This window comes from Mus pahari, chromosome 14, assembly GCF_900095145.1.
Source record: "Mus pahari chromosome 14, PAHARI_EIJ_v1.1, whole genome shotgun sequence".
NCBI classification, from domain to species: domain Eukaryota; kingdom Metazoa; phylum Chordata; class Mammalia; order Rodentia; family Muridae; genus Mus; species Mus pahari.
Window position 1 is genome coordinate 42,784,237 of NC_034603.1, and position 19,423 is coordinate 42,803,659.

At 43.8% G+C, this 19,423-nt stretch overlaps 1 protein-coding gene across 3 annotated transcripts in view; it reads left to right on the plus strand.

Moving 5' to 3' along the window:
• Smg6 (SMG6 nonsense mediated mRNA decay factor) overlaps nt 1-19,423 on the plus strand; it is a 242,328-nt gene that overhangs the window by 119,613 nt on the left and 103,292 nt on the right. For all 3 annotated transcript variants that reach the window (XM_021212036.2, XM_029545906.1, XM_029545907.1), the window contains exons 12-13: nt 327-495; nt 12,259-12,460. In XM_021212036.2, the coding sequence (XP_021067695.1) occupies nt 327-495; nt 12,259-12,460 (371 nt within the window). The remainder of the gene's footprint in view (nt 1-326; nt 496-12,258; nt 12,461-19,423) is intronic.

The window sequence follows — 19,423 nt, forward strand, 5'->3', positions numbered from 1 at the left end:
TTTGATGTTTCCTTCTGACTAAGTTCAAGTTTTGTAGTTGTGGCAAGAACTCTGATGCCATCTTGGTGCTGTGAGCTGGAGGCCAGAGTGGAGACTTCTGCTGGACCCCAGGTGAAGCAGAAGCTTTGTCTCCAGGAGAAAGCTAGCTTGCTGGTTCTCTCTTTGCTCCACTTTCAGAGTCCCCAGAGGTACTGGTGCATGGCCTCACTTTTGAGTCCTACTCTCCTATGAACTCACTCTCCCTCTGCTAAGAGTTTGCTGCTGTCCCAGCATGCTATGCTTCACTCAGCACACATAGGCCCAGTTCTCATGCCTTTTCTCTGCAGCTCAGCTGTCCTCTCCTGAGGACCAAGAGGACCAAGATGACATCAAGGTATCTTCCTTCGTCCCAGACCTGAAGGAGCTGCTCCCCAGTGTGAAAGTCTGGTCAGATTGGATGCTTGGCTACCCAGACACCTGGAATCCTCCACCTACATCTTTGGATCTGCCCTTGCAGTAAGTTGGCTTGCCTCCTCTTCCACACCGTGGCAGTCGTTTTAGTGTTCCTACCCCTACCACCACCACCACACACCCCTCCACGCCTAGTCCCAAGTCACTGTCTGCTTCCTTTTAACCATTACAGCTTCCTTCTCTCATCCTCATTTGAAGCTTGAGTTTTCCATTCCCTTGTCACCTGTCTTGTCTCTGATGTTGTAGGTTATTTTGGCCTATTGTCTAATCCTTTCCTTTACCTTGACATCTCCCCTTTTCTCTTGCTCTACGGCTGTGTCTTGTTTGTCCTTGTGCTTACTTTCTCACCTCACTTCATCCTGTTCTTTTTGTTGATGTTCAAACTGCTGATGCGTGTGCGAGACTTCACCTCTCTGCCTACACTTCAGTTTTTCTTTGCTAACTGATCTCACTTCTGTTTATTACCTTGTCTACTTAGTGTTCCTCATCTTTGCTTGTGGCATTTACTGTGTGCTGGGGATGAGTGGGTACATAGCTGTCTTCCTTTTCAGTTCACTCATTCAAGTTTCAGTCTTCTCACCTTGCCCTCTGTGTAGTGTCTCTCAGGGTTATCTGTTGGGGTGAGGTGTATAGGTCTGATGATATATGACTTTTGCATAGGTGGTCTATATAGATCTGTGTATTTTTTTGGGGGTGGTGGTGAGACAGGGTTTCTCTGTGTAGCCCTGGCTGTCCTAGAACTCATTTTGTAGACCAGGCTGGCCTTGAACTCAGAAATCCACCTGCCTCTGCCTCCTGAGTACTTGGGATTAAAGGTGTGCGCCATCATGCCCAGCAATAGATCTGTGTATTTGTAGGGCAGCGATTTTGTGGGTTTTATTGATGTTTCAGAATAATAGTAAAACATATAATGGAATTTGCCATTGTAACAAATTTAATGCTTATGATTTGTTGCCATAAATTACGTCCAGAGTTTTATATAACCAGGTGTGTTCTTTCTTTGTCTGTGTTTGGATCTAGTCTTCTAGCTTTGCCAGTCAGAGTACTATTTGTCCTTGTGTATCTGTGTATCTTAGTGTCTGTCTGCACCAAGTATTAAGTTCTGTCTTTTTACTTTTGTGTGGTTCTCTGTCTAAGGAAATTCAAAATGCCTGTCAGTGACTGCCTATGTGTCTGTCTGTATCAGTACGTGGCTATATGTGTTACATCTGTGTGATATGTTTTTTGTCTGAGCCTATGCCCATTTGCATCTGTGGTTTTTGTGTCCTTAAGTTTGTGTTTGGGTTCATACATGCATCCTCATAGCAGTCTATTCTGGCATCTGAATCTATAGCAATACCTTTTTTTTCTTTTTAGATTTATTTATTCATTCATTTGTTTATTTTGTGTGTGTGATTATTTTGCTCACATGGTATATCTATGCACTACATGTATTCTTGGTACCCATAGAGGTTAGAAGAGGGGATTGGATCTCCTAGAATTGTAGTTGTGGACAGTTGTGAACTGCTATGTGGGGCACTGAAAATTGAACCCATATCTTCTGCACAAACAGTAAGTGCTTAGCTACTAAGCCATCATCTTTCCAACACCTAAATATGTTTTTGAGAGCCCATGCCTTTGCCCAAATTTATATATTAATATGGTGTGTTTGCCAATTTGATTGTTTTTGTGTGCTAATAATATGTGTCTCTGTTGGATGAGGAGTCTGTGTGTATGAGGATTTGTCTGTGTCTTCCTGTCTATCTCTGCTTGTCTCAGCTTGTTTCTACTTGCCTCCCCCCCCCCCTTATTAGGGAGACAAACTGCCCTACTAGCCAAGAATGATACACATTTTAAATGGCTTTAAAAAAAAATCACAAGAATACTATTCAAACTTAAGAAAATTACATGCAAGTCAGATTTCAGTAATGTTGTATGTGAGCACAGCCAGGCTTGTTTATTTTTGGTCTATGGCTGCTTTTTTTATATAACAGCAACAGAGCTGAGTGTTTGCCATAGAGACTGTACAGCCCACAAAGCCTAAATCACTGACTCCACAAAGAAGACCTGAGCCTCGGTCTCTCAGTCTTCATTTCATATTAGCACAGTAGTATCTGCATGTAGACATCATCTCTATTAGTTCTCTCTCTCCACCCCCCTCTTCTTTCTCTTTTCCTTCTTCTTTCCCACTATCTCTGGATCTTTCTTTATGTCATTGATTTTTCTCTCTGATCCACCCACCACTCAGTTTCTGACTTTTCTCTTCCCATAGGTATATGCAGTGAACGCTGCTTTAGGCTCTGCAGGCTATGTAGCTGTGTGATTTGTGTTTTGGAACAAACATAGGTACCTAGTATTTCATCATACATGCCCAGGGCTCTTCTCTGATAGAAGCAAACACTAGAGGGTGGAGTGTGGACACCTTAGCTGCTGCTGGGAAATGAGGGGGGAGGGGAGTTTGTCTGGGTTGCTGCCAGGCATGTATATCTCCTAAACTCATGGGTGACCCGCAGAGGGAAGGCTGCAGCAAAGATTTCTGGTCAGTAGTTACTGAGCTCCCTGTGTGGGCTGTATAGTCTTGACTCTTCGCCTGCTTTCCTTCTAAATTGTTTCCTTGTACCTCACCCCAAGAGGCACCCTTGGACTCCCGCTTTCTCTGGTTCCTCCCTAGCTCTAGCTTTGTAACTGTATGGATAGTGCTCCCAGCATCAGACAGCTCACACACTTCCTGTGAGCCTTCCTAGGTTTCCAGAATGTGTTCCAGACTGGAAGTCTCATGAGCAGGGTTGAACCCTGAGTTGGGCAGCTGGAGTCTCACAAAAGAGCTAACAGACCTGCTGGCCAGGGGCAGCTGTTTCCCAGCAGTGATCCCTGAAGAGTTAGCATGTACAGTCTCAAGTTTTTAGGCTATTAATCTGTAATGCGGGTGAGACAATTTGCAATTTGGGGGAAAAAATAGCTAAGAAAAGACAACTTTCTAAGTATCTACACCACTGCTTCTGATGTGGGAAGGGCCCTTGAGTAGTCTTCTTCTCTCAGGGACAGGGAAGCAGACCATCTGTCCTTGGAGCTTGAGTCTTTCTGGGTCACCTCAGCCCACATCCATAGGTCCTTTAGCTCTGGTCCACCCGTCCTGGGCCGTCAGGTTGTTAATCCTTCTGTAGCTCTTTTCCCCTCATCTTTCTCATCTCCTTCCCCCTTTGGCTTTTGTTTGGCTTTGGAAATGCAGAGCTTATACAGGAAATACTGGGCTTCATTTGCTTGAGGTACTAAGCCTGTTTCCCCTTTGGATGTTGGAGCTGACTCTGTGTGCCCATCTTTTGATAAGGACTCAATCTGTAGCTGGACGCGTGGTCCAAGCCGTCTCCAATAGAACTGGAGGGGCATGGAGCACATGAATCCTACTTGCTTCATTTATTCAGACTTCTCCACAGGGGGGGGAAAACAAATCTGGCCCATTACTATATTGAATTTGCCTTCCCAGTAAAGAAGTTTTTGTAGCTTAAGACATTCACTCTTGTGAATCTAGGCAGGAGATATGTCAGTGTGGTCAGGATTTAGGTTCCCTTGTTCTTGTCTTCTCATTTCCTCATTTCCCCCTCCCGTCACCTCCCCTTCTCTCTTTTCCTCTCCCCTCCCTCCCTGCCACTCATCATGATCAGCAGCTGACTGTCTCTGGAATGCAAGTTTAAGTGTCATGCAGTAGTTGCTGTCCTTGGGCCTGACCCCAAGGCATGGTCACATAAGGACTAAGTTCAGCAGAGCAAACCTTGTGTGACTAACACTGGGGGTGGCTCCATTTTCTACCTTAAGATCTGAGCGTTAGAAAGGTGGATTCAGAGTTTTACTTTTCCTCTTTCCTAGTTTTTTCTTATAACTGGCTACCTAAGTACTCCCAGTAAATACCATGTTTGAGATCATTGGCAAGCTTTGGTGGCTCTGTCCCTTTCAAACTTGTGTCTTATAGACATTCATCCAATCTATGGACACCTTTGGTTATTGAAACAAGGTTTTGCTCTATAACCTAGGCTGATCTGAACTCATTTTGTAGGCCAGGCTGGCTTCAGATTTGTGGCAGTCCTGCCTAACCTTGAAGTACTGGCATTACCGGTGTGAGTCACCAGACATGGCTTTTATGACGTCTTCTTTTGAGGCCATAGGGAATGACATACCCTAGATAGTTCTATAGAGGTCAGAACCGTAACACCCCTGACACTAGAAAGTTCCTTCTTGCAGATCTTCATTTTGAAAGATTTAGGAATGCTCTCCAGGGAGTAAGAAGGAAATGGCTTCCACTTACTGCCAGCCCCTTTTCATGCCTTCATTGGTCCTTGCCTGCATTTCTTTTCTGATCGTAAGATAAGGTAGCTAGATAATCTATACTTTTCTCTTGCATTTCCTCTAGGGATTCCACTTTCAGATGATCCCTCTGACCTGTTGGAACCTTTCTTCATCTTGACCCCCTTCATTTGTGCCTCCTCTCCTTGGGTGGTTAGAGAGTCCTGCACACAACCCCTCACTGTCCTGAAGGGTTCCAGAGTTCACCATTGGTTTTATTGGCTCTCTCCTCTTTGCCTGTGTTCCCTTTTCTTTCTAGTCAGATCTACTGTCCCTAGGTAGGCACATATGGAACACTTAGTGGTGATGGTGACAGGATCTCATTACTCTTGAAGAGCTGACAAGGGAAGATTTGCAGAACTATTTGTTCCTTCCCCACAGTGGCATTTAGTGGGTCTGGAGTCAGCATGTAGGTAAGGAGACTGTACTTGGCTCTGTTAGGAGATGCGATAGAATGGCTTCATGTCCTAGGAGATTGTAGTGGGCTATGGCAAGTGGCTTCCTTGTCCACTGTAAAAGACAGTATAGAGGGTTTTGGTTATTTTAGAACAGACTTTAGCTTCTGGAGGGACCACCCACGTGACTGTCAACTAGCACAATTTCTTAGTTCTACACCGGGGCTTTTCTGAGGCAGGAAAAGCAAGCAGCTGCTTTCTACTTCCCTAAGTGACCACGAGGAAAGGTGTTAATGTCAGCTGATGCAAGAGAAGCTCAGCAGCAGTCTTCCATGAACCCAGACATAGGAACTCCTTGTATCCCAGGACCTTGGGCAGAGCCAGGGCAGTGGGACAACCTACCTCATTTCACAGTCTCTGCCGAAGCCAAATCTTCCCTCATCTTGATCTCTAGTTCTCAGTAAGTGAAAGAGTCAGGGGACTCTGAGAACATCCAAACCTAGCCCAGCTGTGGCAGTTGGTTTATTGCTTTCAGCTGGTACTTGAACCCAGGTCCTGGTCTTGGAGGCTTTCCCAGGTTTAATCCCCAGAGCTTTCTCTGCAGCTGTATGACACTGTGCTGACCCCGAATGAGGATAGGAAAATAGAACCAGTGCCAAGCCAGAGTCTCTTTTTCATTTGGAGTCTGGCTGTCTGCCCATGACCAGGGTTACATAATGGGAAACATAGCTGGGGCTCTGGAGAGCCCGCGTTTCACCAGGCTGCCCAGACCTTCGCATTGTGACGCTATATATCTTCCTAATTGTAGCTCGGATGCATTTATCACAGTGTTGGATTGGAGTACTGTATTTTTTTTTTTTAATCTAGAAATTCCTGGACTTGCTGCTTTTCCATTGCTTCTCCTATATAGTCTGCAGATCATACATGAAAGAAAAGAAAACTTCTAGGGAGCCTTCTGAGGCTCCCTCATCAGAGAGAAAAGGGGCGTGTCCCTCAGGGAGCTCACATATGTTGGCCTTGTTGCTGAGATGGGAATTCTTGAGTTAAAAAAACAGCTAGTTCGTGCACCCTCATATGCAACTCTGAATGAGAACTAATCCCAAATCTAATCGGCAGCCTTTCAAGGACGCTTAATACGTCTTCCCAAAGAGCATTTTAGGAGGTCACTAAGTAATAGTCCATCAGCACTTCCCTGAAGGAAGTGCTGGTGACTGTGGGAAGCCCCTTTGCTACCCTGGCTCCCCATCCAGTCTCCCTGGCTCCACTTTGGGGCGTCAGCACTGCAGCCTGGCACCAAGGGGTTCCTCTTCCTCCAAGTGCTGAGCATGGGGCACACATGATCTCTCCCATGGCAGGAGCCTCTGTCTTCTCCCCACTCCTCCCACAGGACTTGTGAAAGAAAGGGGTGTTGGTCTAAGGCTTTAGTCTGACCTTTCAGGGTACAATAGCTGACCTCAGGGAGAGACTTTCCAGCACTGGACTAAGGTTATTTGGGTCCAGTATATGCTAAACTGAGAAGACGTGTTGGAGTGGTTACAGCTAAAAGTTTGAAGAGGCAGGAACCGTGAGAATCCGCACCAGGGAGGCCGCCAAGGGCTCCTCTGCTCAGGCCATGAAGATGTCAGAATCCCCTAGGGGCTGTTTTTCCCAAACCCTGTGCTGATGGGTTTAACACACCATAGTGATGTTACAGAGACTATACATAAGAGAATGACTTAAGAGAACTGAAATCAAATAAGACTGTGACCTAGAATGAGTTTGGGGAGATGACATAGGAGAAACACTTTGGTACCTGAGAAATCCTACAAAGAGATTACAGTGATCTGTTACTGACGGTAGGGCTCTTGCTACACTGCCTAGCAACTTCGAGAAGCTTATGTCCTTGCTGTAGTACAGCTTCAGAATCTGATTTGCCCTACTAGACAGAACTGATTAGGGCTGAGTACTTTCTCAAAGGACCCAGTTGACTTGCTTTTATATGAACTATGATTGCTGAAGGGATAATCTTCAACTAGGTTACCTAGTAGGCATCTCTTATTCGTGAAGCAAGGTAGCTTGCGCCTTATCTTGCCTCCTAGAATACTGATCTCTTTGTATTGTGGCAGCATCTAAAATACAGATTTTGTTGTTCCTGTATCTCAGTGAGAGAGCTGCATCTCCACCCTTATAGCCTACTATATATAGTTCCTGTCACTGAAGTTCCAGAACCGTGTACATCCCACTACAAACAGGCTTTTGACAGAGCTTACTAACATCTTATGTCCAAATATTATTCTTGTAGCACCATTAGACTTGTTAGGTTTAGATCCATTTCTGTAACTAGCTGCTTATATATACCCTGCCATTTTTCTCCAGTTAAGTAAGAAATGTTCTAGGGCAACCAGGGACTTAATGTTGTCTATAGATCCAGAGAGTTGGGTTCCCAAAGGAAAATACATTTTTTAAAGCAGATAATGTATACCGTTGAGCATTTGTTTGATTGTTTTTTGCCTTTCCCATGAGTTTGTGCTCACTGGGCTATTAGCTTCCTTGTACCTACTTTCTATACCACCTTGGCTGTTTTCAGATTTCTTCACCCCAGGAACCCCAAACCCAACTTGTTTCCCATCTGTACTGCCTCTCTGATCTTCCGTAACTCTGAAGCACAATGCAGGGCTTCTTCTCACTCACCTCTTTCCGGGTTTGTTCTGCAGCTGTGGAGTTTGAATGTTAGTGTTTAAACAAGCTGGTATTACACAGGAAATGGCCACCTCCACAGGCCCCTGCAGGCTTGTAACATGGGGTCATTGTACTTGATATTAATCACCAGTCAGCCTATTCCCCCAGTAAAAATAGGAAGACGTGTGTGAATGCTTAGTTCTTTGGTCTTTCTAGAAAGACAGACAGAGCCCTGGTCAGACTGTTCCAACCTGTACCCTTCCTTAGTCCTGTCTGTTAGAGCTCTGGGAACAGTTCTACCTGACTTTCCCTGGCAGATAGCAGACCTGGCTCTTTCCGAATTTCAGACAAGGAGATGATGGCAGTGGTATACTATGCCTCATATGTTCCACACCTCAATCTTGCAGGGCACATAGTTGTATAGTATCGTCCGTAAGAACTATAGAAACACAAAAACCTGTGGGCTCACCAGAGAGCAAGCTTCTCAATTCCCTGAACTGAATAGCTTTCTAATGCTATTTGCAGAACTAACCCCGGCCTGAAGGGTTAATCTGATTCCCCAAGTCAATATCCTCCAAACAACCAGCCAAGAGTGTGTGTTGGTTCATTTCTGTGAAATGTGTTTCCCCAGTCACCTGGGCTGGCCTGGGCTGCATTGTATCGGCCAGCAGCTGCAGTGCACTCAAACTGACAGCTACATTAAACCTTGGAATTCTGAGGCAATAAAAAGTAAATTAACTCTTCCCCACCCCACCCCCCTTTGCTGGTAGAGTAAGTGAATGCATGTCTGTAGTGAACCTTGGTACTGAGTGCATACCTCTAACTAGTCATTGCTGGTCTGTCTCAGGCTAGGATCTGGCATTCAGACTACAGCCAGAGATCTGCTTTCCTAGTGTGTGGTGTGTTCTTTGAGGTTGGGCTAGTGGGTCACTTGGCAACTGCTGATCCCTGAACACTAATCACACCCCAGCTTCTGAGAGACTCCATTGCCGCCATTCTGGGAGCCATAAATGGGTTTATTGAATACAGTTTCATATTCTCTGGCTGATTTGTGTCTGCTTGGTAAAGAGTGTACCCTAACTTTAGTGGGATTTTGTAGGCTCTGGTACATTCCCCAAATACAAGTTGAACCAGAAGAAGCCAGAAGGATTTGTCTGAGCCAAGCATAGGACCATATACCTGTGATCCCAGCACTCAGGATCACTGAGGCTTTGAAGCCAGTCAGGGCTACATGGTGATTTCCAAGGCAGCCTGGACTACAGAGTGTGGCTCTTCATACCCTCTTACCCACCTATAACCTTCGATCTCCTCAGCAAAAAGCTAGATAGGAATGGGTGGCAGAGGGGCTTGACTGAACCCCACATGTTCTCTTCAAGCTCTTCATAGCCACAAGGATTTTACTTTGTGCCCTTCCATCAACCTGGACTCCTGGGGGTTCAAGGCTGCTATGAGGTGAAGGTTAAATGGCACTTCTTATTGGGATAAGAAAGAAACATGGGGAAAAAATTGAAGATGTCCCCCTTCTACTTACACAGGAAACTGTTCACCCATGGAATTGATCTCTCAACCCTTACATCATCCTCTTGCAGGTATTAGCTTTTCAGTTCAGGCCTCTCACCTGGGTTTTTGGAGAACATCTCTTCCTTGTTGTTGTCATTGTCATTGTTGTTGTTGTTGTTGTTGTTGTTAGTTTCTTGATTCTTATTTCCCATACCTTTGTCACAGGTTGGCCCATGGGTACCAACAGGATCAGGCTGACCTGACTGCAGGAGTGACTTTTCATTGAAGCATTTTTAATATCTCCTTGGTTCTGATCAGTCTAGCTTGACCCTTGGACTGCTTTTATTTATATTTCTGACTTGGGAACTCAGGGCACTTCCTATGTCTTTTGGCCCCAGCTGCTGTCTTACAAAATCAACAGGGTAAGAACTCTCATCTACCTTATCACTGCAGTGTGTCATAAGGTTTTGGCACAAGGTGGGTGGTAATGGGCAAAAGATAGAGGTGGGCAGGAGTCCCTAGTGATGAGCAGCAGTCTCTGGGAGGAGTCAGTTTGGTTTATCTGAGCCTTAGGGGACAGGAGAGCATGGTAATGAGAACCACATGGTACCACATATTTCTTCTTCTTGGATCTGAGATGGTAAGGGTGGGAGGATGGAGAGGGATGTGGGGCCTCCCACTGAGGAAACTGTGGGTGATTTTCTGCCGCCTCTCTCTGGCTGGGGATACTGCTGCCCACACCCTCATCCCTAACTATGTCCTCAAGCAGCCTTGACCTGTTTAGCACCAACCCTGACCTCCAAGCCGAGAATTCAGATGGGAGACTTTTCACCTTCTTCCTTCTCACTGGCGTTTTTCCTGTTTATTTTCCAAATTGCTGCTCTGCAGCCAAGCAGTGCCTGTTGGCCAAAGCTCACCACGTTGTGGGATCAGACTCAGGCAGTGGGCTCAAGTGGCCAGCAGGGCACTGGGGGAGGAAGCAGGGAACTGGAAGAGCCTCCCTGTGTGTCTCCCATGGGCAGCACTAACCTCAGAGGCAGCCCTGAGCAGCCCTATCACATCCGGTGCTTGTCTCTGCAGCCGGACCGGAGGATAAACTATCAGAGCTGTGGGGCAGTGCATCATTCCTCTTATTATTTTCTTCTCTGCAGATGGGGTCGTGGAAAGTTCAGTTCCTTTTAACCCTCAAAGTTCTGTTTATTCTACAGCTGGTAGCCTGAGTGCCGCGTTTCCCATTACATCACAGAGGAGCCCATGAAGATTTCTGCACAGAAATGTGTTGCAACTGTTTATTTTTTTCCATATTTAAACATTTCTGACAGCCAAACTCAGCTCAGCCAAAAGATGGAGCTTTGTGAATGAGTCTGCTTATTGGTGTCCATGCAGAGGGCTTTAGAAAACTCACATCCCCCTGGCGATTCTTCCCAAACGTGTTCTTCTTGCTAGGCAAAGCTTGGGAAGTGACTTGGTTCTGCAGTACACGTGTGTTGATTATGTGCCGTTGTGTGATTAATGGGACTATGTTCCGCCTGGTTCCCAGGACGCTCTTGAAAACAAGATGTTTCATTTCATTGCCTTTTCCTAGTGTAGTGATTTCAGTAAATAAACCACCTCAGCCTCCTTCCACCTGGAGCTGGTGAGGGAGTCCCCATCACTCTCGGTGGCAATTCCTGGAATGCCCTCTTTTCTGTCATCTTGGAATGGGAGTTGGGGGTTTAATGGCATAGGTCTCACCCTACGCTGTAGACTCATGGACAGTACCCCTGGGAGATTTCAGGGGACTCTTAGAACTTATTGGCATAGTGTTTCTTCATATTCAGTCTCTCCTGTGGAGTTTTCTTGTGGTTGTTTTGTTTTGTATTTGTTTTTTATAACATTTCTAACATCTTAGCATCTAGAGGGTAGGTACCTCCTATTCCAGTCTCCTGAGTTAGAAGCTTTTCTGGAGGAGAAAATCAAGTCTGTAAGCTTGGCAAGCATTGTACACAATTACAATTGAGGTTTACCTAGGCAAGCAAAGTTTAGGAGATGTTTAGCACCCACCAAACAATCTGAGCCACAATAGGTGATGGAATGAACTAAATGAACCTTCTTTCTATAATTCTACCTTGGAGTTTTAAGTAGAGAGAGATAGATTTTGTAGTTTTAGTGTTTCTTCTCCAGTTCAACCAGATCCTGATGATGTGGGACTGGGGTGACCAAGCATCCTGATTTGTGGTGGACTAGGGGACTTAAGAGATGTGAAAAATTTAGTGCTAAAACTTGGACAGTCCCAGGATGGTTAGTCATCCTGTGTCTAATGTACAAGTGAGAGAAGGAAGAAGGCGTGGGACAGCCAAGATAGCGTTGAAGTGAGCAAGAAGCTTCCCTTCCAGAGCAGACTTTGGCAAGACAGGGAGGGGGATTTTCTTGGACGTGTATTCATTTTACTGCTTGCATATAGAGTATTACTTTATAAAGTATTTCTCAGAGGGAAGCCTACATGACTACACACTGTGACTACTCCCTGTGTGGCTATGGCTGAAGGAGAGAGGCTAGTGCCCAGTTTCTGTCTGTGTGGTATATACTTGACTATGCAAGAGCAGGGACTTCTGAGAGCTGCTGTAGGCACTGGGTATCTAGACTGATTAAAGTGTCTCATCATACTGTCTGGAAAGGTGACAGGACCAGCATTAGGCAACTGGTTCTCCAAATTCTTTTTCTTCCTCTCTGGTTAGGATTAAAAGTCCCCTGATCAATTTCATCTTTATATAGAGTACACACACATAGATGGTAGCTATGGGCACAACTTAATATTACATTTTTGATAATATTTCTTGGGAGCTGCCAGGCAGCCTTACAGCTTTTGTTGCAAGTCCCTTTCCATTCCCAGAGCAGCAAGAACACTTTCACCGACCTCTTTAGAGCCTTTCTTCTTTTCTTGTCTTGTTTCTCACAGGGTTGCTGTGGATGTCTGGTCAACACTAGCTGATTTCTGTAACATACTGACTGCAGTGAATCAGTCTGAGGTGCCACTGTACAAGGACCCGGATGATGACCTCACCCTGCTTATCCTGGAAGAGGATCGGCTTCTCTCTGGCTTTGTCCCCTTGTTGGCTGCCCCTCAGGACCCCTGCTACGTGGAGAAAACCTCGGATAAGGTCAGTTGCAGGCCAAACATCCCTTCCCATTTACCCATTCTCTTAATTCTCCAGACTTTATTCTTGGGAAGTTTTCTGTGCAAACGGAACATGATTAAGTCATTGAGAAGGGTGTTAAGGGAAAATATCGACCTTTTAGCCACTGACATCCAGTTCTGTGTCCTGAAAAAAATCCCTCTCAACTTCCTTTGGGGGGGGTGTCTCCCCCAGCCCCCTCTCCCCCCGTGCCTGTCTGTGTATATGAGAGAGAGAAATGAAGGGTGGGGAGGAAAGGAGGGAGGGAGGGAGGAAGAGGGGGGTGGAGGAGAGAGAGCGCAGAGCTCCTGGCATGTTGTATATACGATCATTTCCTCACATGTTTAAATAGTGCAGCTTGTGTTGGCAGTGCTCTTACTCAGCTCCAAATGGTTTGCATCATGCTTAAAGCACCCTCCTTCCTTCCCTCTCCCTCCTTCCCCAGCCACAGAACTCTGCACTAGGAAAACAGCCAGGGTTTTTTCCCTTCTCTAAGGAGGAGAGTGATAAATAGGTGACTAGAGAGAAGCAGACACCATGTGTTAACGTACAAAAAAAGCTTTTAGGAATATGAAGCATTCCTCGCTGCCTGGTTTCTATTTTCCTTCCTCTAAGGAGTGTTTTAACCTGACTTTTCTTGTCTGTTTATAGAAAACAAAAGCCATTCCCTGTTGCCCTGGTGGGGACTGTGGAGCTTCTAGTTTAACAGTTGGGTCTTTAGTCAGTGGAGGGTAGGGCATTCTGGGTTGTTCCATCACACTCGTGGGGAATTAACAGTCTCCTGTGCTAAGGCACTTTTCAAGAGAGTCTGTGGCATCATACTCCGAGAGGAGAGCCCTTTGGGGAGTAGTCCATGATTGGCTTCTCAAGAGGAAGTCTTTTTTTTAGATGAATGTTATTTTTAGGTTTTGTTGTTTTGTGGAAATGTTTCACATTTACCCCAGGCTGACCCCAGAATGACTGTGTAGCAGAGGCTGGCCTTAAACTTCTAGTCCTCCTGACTCAATCTCCCAAGTGCTAAGATAAGATATGTGTCACTACAAAAAGGAGGAAGAAGTCTTCAATCAAGATGAAATGCATAATAGATAGAGAACTGATTTTGTTAAGTCAGTAAACTGACTCTCAGGGTTGGATCTGACCAGGATGAAGTACTTGCCTAGCCTAGCACCTCCATGGAGCTCACAACTGTCTATAACCTCACTTCCATGGGACCCAACACCCTCACACAGACATATGTGCAGGTACAACACCAGTGAACACAAATTTTTTTTTTAAATATTTTTTTTGTTTTAAGCCCTGAGTTAAATTTTCCACACCAAGACAGAAAGTAAAAACTGAATTTTAAACATGACCTGTAAATATGGGATTTGTTTGTTTGTTTATTTTTGGGCCTCAATATATAGCCCTGGCTGGCATAGAATCCAAAAAGATGCTCTACCTCTGCCTTTTGAGTGCTGGGATTAAAGACACATGCCAGCATGCCTGGCCTATAAAAGATGTTACTAATGTACTGCCTAAGTCTCTATATTTATGTATTAATATAACTTATACGTAAACATTCCTTTAGAAAATAAAGCAGTACAACTAGGTTGTCTACCAACCACAAGATCCTAGATTTGATCCTCACAGTACAAACATAAATATAGAGCAAAAAATTAAAACCCTGGTGTCATATACATACTATTGTCTCTTTTCACATATTTCAATATGTTCTTATATGGAAATTGTTATGTGGTGCTGAGAATCAAATATGTAATAATTTTTATGATTACTTAGGGTTTTGTGGGGGGGGCTTACATTTATTTATTTATTTATAGATATTTTCTTTATTTACATTTCAAATGTTATTCCCTTTCCTAGTTTCCCCTCCAAAAATCCCCTATCCCCTTCCCCCTCCCCCCTGCTCCCCAACCCACCCACTCCTATTCCTGTTCCTGGCGTTTCCCTATACTGGGGCATAGAGCCTTCACAGGACCAAGGGCCTCTACTCCCATTGATGACCAACTAGGCCATCCTCTGCTACATATGCAGCTAGAGCCACAAGTTCCACCATGTGTTTTCTTTGGTTGATATTATAGTTCCAAGGAGCTCTGGGGGTACTGGTTAGTTCATATTGATGTTCCCCTTCAGCTCCCTGGGTACTTTCTCTAGCACCTTCATTGAGGACCCTATGCTCCATTGAATGGATGAATGTGAGCATCCACTTCAGTATTTGCCAGGCACTGGCAGATCCTCACAGGAGACAGCTATATCAGGGCCTGTCAGCAGGCTCTTGTTGGCATTTGCCATAGTGCCTGGGTTTGGTGGTTGTTTATGGGATGGATCCCCAACTGGGGCAGTCTCTGGATGGTCATTCCTTCAGTCTCTGCTCTGAAGTTTGTCTCTGTAACTCCTTCCATGGGTATTTTGTTCCCCCTTCTAAGAAGGATTCTGAACTTCTGGGCTAATATCCACTTATCAGTGAGTGCATATCATGCGTATTCTTCTGTGATTGGGTTACCTCACTCAAGATGATGTCCTCCTGATCTATCCATTTGTCTAAGAATTTCATAAATTCATTGTTTTTAATAGCTGTGTAGTACTCCATTGTGTAAATGTACCACATTTTCTGTATCCATTCCTCTGTTGAAGGACATCTGAGTTCTTTCCAGCTTCTGGCTATTATAAGTAAGGCTGCTATGAACATAGTGGAGCATGTGTTATTATTACATGTTGGAGCATCTTCTGTATATATGCCCAGGAGTGGTATTGCTGGAATCTTCCGGTAGAACTATGTCCAATTTTCTGAGGAACCACCAAACTGATTTCCAGAGTGGTTGTACCAGCTTACAGTCCCACTAGCAATGGAGAAGAGTTCCTCTTTCTCTAAATCTTTGTCAGCATCTGCTTTCACCTGAGTTTTTGATCTTAGCCATTTTGACTGGTGTGAGGTGGAATCTCAGGGTTGTTTTGATTTGCAGTTCCCTGATGATTAAGGATGTTGAACATTTTTTAGGTGCTTCTCAGCCATTCAGTATTCCTCAGTTGAGAATTCTTTGTTTAGCTCTGTACCCCATTTTTTAATAGGTTATTTGATTTTTCTGGAGTCCATCTTCTTGAGTTCTTTATATATATTGGATATTAGCCCCCTATCGGATTTAGGATTGGTAAAGATCTTTTCCCAATCTGTTGGTTGCCTTTTGGTCTTACTGACAGTGTCCTTTGCCTTACAGAAGCTTTGCAATTTTATGAGGTCCCATTTGTCGATTCTTTATCTTACAGCACTGGTGTTCTGTTCAGGAATCTTTCCCCTGTGCCCCTATCTTTGAGGCTCTTCTCCACTTGAGACAGGATTTATGCCTTTTAGCATAATTTGAGCATGTATTCCCTGTAGTTAAATTTCTTTTTAAGTAGAGAAATGTCCTAGGGCTTGGGCTTATCAAAGGCTATATCCAGCTGCCCAGTGGCAACCTTTGTACTTACTCCCTTGATTACTTGAGGAGTGGTAGCAGTAGTAAGGTGTCAAGTCATTAGCCATATAAACTAGTTCAAAGTCAGCCAGGACAATAGGAGACCCTGTCTCAAAAAACAAAGCAAATAAGCCCTGGGGGCAGAGCATAAAAATTGGAAACTTACCTAGATTGTGCAAGGGCCCAGGGCTCAGTTCTTAGCACTGAAAATAAAAGAAAAATTGTAAATAGAAATAAAAACCAAAGGCTGGAAAAATGGTTCAGTGGTTAAGAACATTTGCTGCTCTTCCAGGAGACCCAGGTTTGGTTCCCAGCATCCATATCCCATCACAATGGTCACTAACTCTGGTTCTAAGGAATTCAGTGCCTTCTCTGGTTTTTGTGGGTACTTATACACAGATAGGCATACGCCAAAACACTTAGGCACATAAAATGAAAATCTTTAAAAACTTATACTCTTCAAATTTGTTTAATAACTAATGGCTCTTGGAAGAACCTTTATTTCCCAAGAGGAATACTTGTTTTACGCCTTTGCAGAATAAAAGAGAGTAAAATTCTGTCTGCTTGTCTGATCTCAGAAGTGAGTAATAATGTGGGTATGTATAGTAAGAGGCTGAAGACAACTAAGAATTGTTTACCTTGCTGAGGACGATGTTGAGTTAAAAGAGAAACTAAGTATCAATATCTTGGGTTAATGCACCATGATAATTAATCAATCCATCTATCTTTCTTTCTCTCTCTTCTAACCTTTGTTGATACTAGGTGGACTTGATCCCAGAAAATCCTTCTAGGAGATGCTGTCACTTAGTGCAAAACAAGGGAGGAGTCCTAACCAGCTTTAGGGCTTCCTGACCCTCATTTTTATCAGCTCATCAGTATTCCCAGCTGTAGTGTTGGATACCAAATCTATGGCCTAGATGGAGAAGAATGAGGTTTTGGAAGCGATCACAAGCTGCCTAGGTGGCAGTAACAACCAGCTTGAAGTAGTTCCACTTCGTAGACTGTGCGAGGGTATTTCAGAGTTAGCATCCCTACATCTCACCTTACCCACTCTTCAATTTGTCTTCATTCTTTCTCATCCTGCAATAAATAGCAACATTGACTTTTAGTTGCTCATTTCAAAATCTTAGAGTTCTTGGCTCTTGTTTTTAATCAAACCTTCACATCCAAACCATAAGCAAATTTGTATCTTCTTTACCTTTAAAATACATCCAGGTTTTTAAAAAGCATGTAGATATGATTCATATCCACACCTTTATTCTATTCATTGAAGTACCTTCTAACTATCCCTCTGGTCCCTAGTCTGTTTCTTGGTACAGTAATTGTAGTGATGTGTAATCACAGAGCATCTGTGCTGAGTCTGCTAGTGTAGGCCTGTAATCCTAGCTACTCAAGAAGTGAAGGCAAGAGTATTATAAATTCAAGACCTTCCGGAACAAACTTGGGGCTGACTGGATAACTTAGTGAGACTCTATCTCAACATGAAAAAAGCTAGCTTTCCTAGTATGCAGAATACCCTGGACTCAGTCTCTAGTAACAAGCTCCCACACCCCTAAAATTAATAAAGTCTGTAAATCATACTAACTTTTACTTCTAAACATTATGATAACTTATCTTGTTATCTCTGACCTCATCTCCTCAGCTCTTACTGTCCTCCTCGTTCCCACTGTGCTCTCTGGGCACATTGCATATTGGTCATCTTTGCCATTCCTCATGCAGTCCAAGCACTCATGCCTTTGCAGTTACTCTTTTCCTAATCTGGAAATGCTCTGGACCAGAGGGGTGTTGTCACCTTGTTGGAACAAGCTTCCTATATAAAAATGCTACCTTTTCTTTTGGCTCTAAGTTATTGTTTTCCATGACGAGGAAAAATCAATTATCTGTCATGCATTGGGCCCTGACCTAGACTTTTCTGTCTAGTAATTCCTCTCAATAAACCTGTCTAAGCATTTATAAAAGAGGGGCCAGAAGCTCAAGAGAGTAATAAAGATGATGCTAAATTCACATAGGTCATGTCAATGGCTAACTCAGAAGATGTGTATTAATGTGCCAATAAGAATCTTTAGGAACTCCTGACCTTTTAAGCAATATGATAGGCATTTTCTCAGTCCCCTACTGGCTATTAGTAAGAAATGTAAAATATCTCAAGGACTCAGTTACAGCACCATTGGTGACTTCATTAATAGTTGAGATTAGTCATGTTTGGTCCAACTTTTATGCTCAGTCATCAGAAACTCATTGAGCATGTAACTATGTATATAACCACACAGTGTAGGTGCTCTAGACATATAGGGTAAATATTCCCCTTTGGGAGGCCAGTGTGTGGTATATAGATGTAAGTGGCTATATAAATTTATTGAAACCTGTAAGACATGAGTAACTCTTACTGTTTTCATGAGATGCTAATAGTCCTGTGAATGCATTGCCTTATGAGCACTGCCTTGGTATGAACATTCCCAGGTTCTGTGGAATTCTAGGTTTGTTTTGTTATTTTTGTTTTGGAGGGTTGTGAATTGTAGATTAAAATACAAGTTTTGTGGGCAGGAGAGATGACACAGGTTAATAATTGTTACTCTTGTAGAGAACCTGGGTCTAGATCCCACATGGTGGCTCGTAATCATTTATAACTCCAGATCCTTCATTCCTGGAGATCTGGTACTCTTTGTGGGCACCAGTCACACAGGTGGTGCACTTACATACATGCAAGCAGAACACTCACACGCATAAAAATAAAATAAATCAATCAATAAAAATGAAAGCTTTTTCAATCAAATAAACAGAGTGCATCACTGAATGGCTTGTATCTTTTATATTTTAAAATATGTTGCAGGAATAGCCTTTGCAAACTTTTCAATCTGGCTTCACTCTTGGTCTTCTATAGATTTATTTTACATATGTATGTGTATGGATGGTACCCGTGTATAAGTGACCATGGAGGCCAGAAGATAATCCCCAGGAGCTGCAGCCATAGACAGTTTTTAGCTGCCAGAAACAAGTACTGGATACTTGGGTACTCTTAGCTACTAAGCCATTCCTCCAGGCCAACCCTTAACTTTTTGAGTATGTTGAACATCTTGAAGGATTAGTATTTTGCCTGAAATAAAGAAGCCATGGTAGAAAGTTTGGGTATAGACAAGCATGGTGACTCATTCTGCCAGGAGAAGGGAGAGGGGAAGATAGTGATAAGGCAGGGAGAGACCTATCTAGAACCAACCACCAGGGAAAAGAGAAAATTGACCTTACATTTACTGAGTGACTGGTAGGCACCTGAATTCAGAGGTTATGTAGCTAACCTCTGCAAACCAAAGCAGAGTATCTAGTAAAGAATTGTAAAATTGTAGCTGTGTGTAGTGGCACATGCCTTTAACCTCAGCAATCAGGACATAAAGATGGGTGGATCTCTGTGACTTCTAGTCTAGCCTGGTCTACATCGTGAATTCGTGGACCGCCAGAGCTATATAGTGAGACCCTGTCTCTCAAAAAAAAAAAAAAAAAAAAA